General features: G+C 45.1%; 1 protein-coding gene across 1 annotated transcript; it reads right to left on the bottom strand.

Moving 5' to 3' along the window:
* Positions 1 to 378: 378 nt before the first annotated feature.
* COCSADRAFT_59067 (uncharacterized protein) lies at positions 379 to 777 on the bottom strand (the record flags this gene model as incomplete). The annotated part of the gene is made up of 2 exons (XM_007707986.1): positions 379 to 675; positions 733 to 777. Coding segments are annotated over 2 exons (342 nt in total), but the record flags the coding sequence as incomplete, so codon positions are not given.
* Positions 778 to 2,939: the final 2,162 nt, after the last annotated feature.

Here is a 2,939-nt window from a genome sequence, read left to right as displayed (position 1 = left end):
CGCCTAGATACTACGCCGCTACTCTATCTACCCGTATACATAGATAGCTTAAAGTGCTATAAGTATAGGTATATTAATCGTAGTAAGAAGCGTATCTAAGAGTATAGCTTAAAGCAGCATAACTAGATCTACCTACGCTAGAAGACGCCAGGACGACTATCTAGTACGCAGTTCAAGTAGGCTACTATTATATAACGTGTTCCACGGGCGAGCGCCGCACACGGGCGAGCGCCGCACCCCACCAAACTTATACACCTCTACAAGCGCGTAGCTCCACCATGAATTAATTATTCTATTATATATTAAGATAGTAGATTAAGTACTATCTAAAGTATCTTTCTTGCATGTACGTGCATTGTGACCAGTCTCCCTACACCTACTACAGCGCGCAAGAGCCTGGCGGCTAACACCTAATCGCTCTCCTCCTTGACGCTCTTCATGAGCAATCTGCTGATCAGCCTCACGCTGAGCGAGTAGATCCTCGCCAGCTCCCTTTGTAAGGACTCCACGCTTCTGTATCCGCTTTTTCTTACGTTTTCTACGCTCTGACACTGCTATATTAGCTCTCTCAAGGCTGGCAATTCGATCGCGCATTAGCTCAGCTGAGAGCATCATTACCTCAGCCCCCTTCTTAAGCTGATTAATCGCCGCAATGATTGAAGCTGGTGATGAGCTCTAGTGCTTTCGAACGCGCTCGCTTATTAACGTTGATTGAGCCTCTAGCTCACGTACGTTACTTGGTGTACGAGCCTGCCAGAGAGCCTCTATAAGAGTAGCTGGAGGACTAGGCGTACGTAGCTGCACATCAAGCTTTGATAGAACAGCGTCTAGATAGAGAGGGACAAGGCCTGCGCCTTGAAAAGCTGAGCAGATATTGGCTGGCGTGAAGGATCGATCAAAGGCTATCTTAAACGTTGGTAGAAACTCAAGCTTGGTAATGTGGTTAATATAATGGCGGATTAGGCTCTCTACCTCACGGCTGTACGCGCGCTTTAATGGCGAGAAGCAGCCAACGTCAAGAGGCTGGAGTAGATGAGACGAATGAGGTGGCATACAGAGAGTGTAGATATTGTTCTTCTGACAGAACTCTTGGAACTCAAGAGACTAGTGGCTCTCATGACCGTCAAGGATAAGTAGACGACGTGTACCAACAACGCGAGTCTTCGTATGAGCGTCGAAGTGCTTTATCCATGCAACGCCTAGCTCATTATTCGTCCAGCCATTGTCGCTGACTGCGATCACCCAGTCGCGCGGGACCTCTGCCTCCTCGTACCAGGCAGATAGGTGGTGCTTACCAGTAAAGATAAGAAACGGTGGGATAGCCCAGCCAGCCGCGTTAATCCCAGCGATAAATGTTACCCACTCACGACCACCTAGCTGAATAGATTTTGGCCGTATTCTTCTCTCTGACGCTGTAATAACAAGCTAAGTTGTAATCTTGCCTATCATAAAGCCAGCTTTATTAAAGTTGTAGACGTCCTCGTTACAGATACCGTACTTAGCTTTTGTCTGCTCTATAAGCTCAAACCAGCTCTTAATTAGGACTGGATCTTCACATAGAGCTCTCTGCCTATCGTACGCTCGGTTAAAACGCGTCGTAAGACTATCTATACGCTTAACAAAGGTAGACGGCCAGTTGACTCCAACGCGTCCTCCACTGCGCGTAGCCAGCAGCTTATCAGCCATATCGCGCACGGCTGCGTACGTAGGCGCGAATCCACGCTGATCTAGATCGAGTATATAGCTAACAATCACCTCCTCTTCTAGCTGGGTTAGCTTCTTTGAATTGGGCTGGCAATCGCGTCGCGCAGGGACACCAGCGCGTCGGCGGCGGATCGTTCGTTTAGACACGCTGTAGATAGCAGCAGCACTCCGATTACTTAGAATCTGCTTAGAGTTGATTGAGGAGATAGTAAGCTGAATATCTAATTCATTCGAAGCTAATAGAGTAGCGCTGCGCTGAGCCATTGTACGATAAGATGGGAGAGGTGTGTAAGTTTGGTGGGGTGCGGCGCTCGCCCGTGTGCGGCGCTCGCCCGTGGAACACGTTACTAGAAGTTCTAGAACACCAGCATACTAGGTTAACTATTTAAGGTCTAGAGCGTTATATCTACTAAACCTAACAATAGTAATTATAAGAAGATAGAGTTTAGGTGCGCATTAACTATGTTAGTAACATAGATTAACTAGGTAGTAGAGAGTAAGAGCGCCAGTAATATTATTGAAGAGGACAGCAGCCAGTAGGGATACTAGATATAGTTAAACTAAGTAGAGTAGGTACAACACTTAAAGAGGCTAGACTAAGTATAGCTGCTAAATAAGATATAGTTACCTAGCTACCGCGAGCGGGCATTGCGTAATATATATTAGGCAGCAGAGATAGTAATTTAGAAGGCGCAGTAGGTGTCTTACTTAAGTATAGTAGGCATACCGGCTATAATATACGTTAACCAGCGTAAGTATAGAATAAGTAGTAATAAAAAGCCGTTTAACGCGAGCCAGACGGAGCTAATAATAAAGAAGTACTATATAGTATAGCTCTAGATTATTATATATATCTAGCAGACGTACGAGCTACTTATAGCACCGTCTAACTTAAGTAATAAAGTATAGAGTAGACAGCTAGCATACTACTTAATTTATAAGTAGGAGGCATGCTTAGAGAAGATAAAGGAGATTACTAGATACGACTAAGAAGCGGAAGAGAAAGAGAAGAAGAAGAAGGAAGCTACTTACTTAGATAGGAACATAGATAATAGTAACTATAACAGCGAGGGGGATAAGCTAAACGAAGAGCAAGCTGTGGTACTATAGAATTAAGTACTTTAGTTTATGCTTACGCTACTTAATTACAGGCTAGTAAGTAGCGAGTACGAGAGTAGTGTTATGGGCGGAGAGGCCTAGCGAACGAGTATGCTTCTACCTATCGTACAGAAGCT

Source organism: Bipolaris sorokiniana, assembly GCF_000338995.1.
Source record: "Bipolaris sorokiniana ND90Pr unplaced genomic scaffold COCSAscaffold_73, whole genome shotgun sequence".
Classification (NCBI taxonomy): Eukaryota; Fungi; Ascomycota; class Dothideomycetes; order Pleosporales; family Pleosporaceae; genus Bipolaris; species Bipolaris sorokiniana.
This window is presented reverse-complemented; position numbering and strand designations above follow the sequence as displayed.